Here is a 320-nt window from a genome sequence, read left to right as displayed (position 1 = left end):
AGCTGCTGCAGCTGCTGCTGGAGCACCACTCTGCTGAGGAGCTAGAGAAGCAGCCTTTTGCTGCTGCGCAAGAGCCAGCAGCAGCAGCAGCAGCAGCAGCAGCAGGAGCAGCAGCAGCAGCAGAAACGGTAAAAACGGCAGCAAACGGGTCAAAAATACAGATGCAGCAGGAGAAACAGCGGCACCAACAGCTGCAGCAGCAGCAACAGCAGCAGCAGCAGCAGCAGCAGCAGCAGCAGGAGCAGCAGCAGGCTTGTTTCTCTGGTGTACGCAGCAGCACAACTCATCTGCTGCAGCTGGGGCAGCAAAAAATAAAATGC

General features: G+C 57.2%; 1 protein-coding gene across 1 annotated transcript in view; it reads left to right on the top strand.

The window, feature by feature from the left end:
- The window catches only part of EMH_0086960 (uncharacterized protein), a gene marked incomplete at both ends in the record, with an annotated part of 2,094 nt that overhangs the window by 1,188 nt on the left and 586 nt on the right, over nucleotides 1-320 (top strand). Inside the window, one exon of the mRNA XM_013501099.1 lies at nucleotides 3-266. Coding sequence (XP_013356553.1) covers nucleotides 3-266 — 264 coding nt within the window. The remainder of the gene's footprint in view (nucleotides 1-2; nucleotides 267-320) is intronic.

Source organism: Eimeria mitis, genomic scaffold (genome assembly GCF_000499745.2).
Source record: "Eimeria mitis Houghton genomic scaffold, Emh_scaff6307, whole genome shotgun sequence".
Classification (NCBI taxonomy): Eukaryota; Apicomplexa; class Conoidasida; order Eucoccidiorida; family Eimeriidae; genus Eimeria; species Eimeria mitis.
Note: the sequence above shows the minus strand (reverse complement) of the source record. Positions and strands in the feature narration are given on the sequence as shown.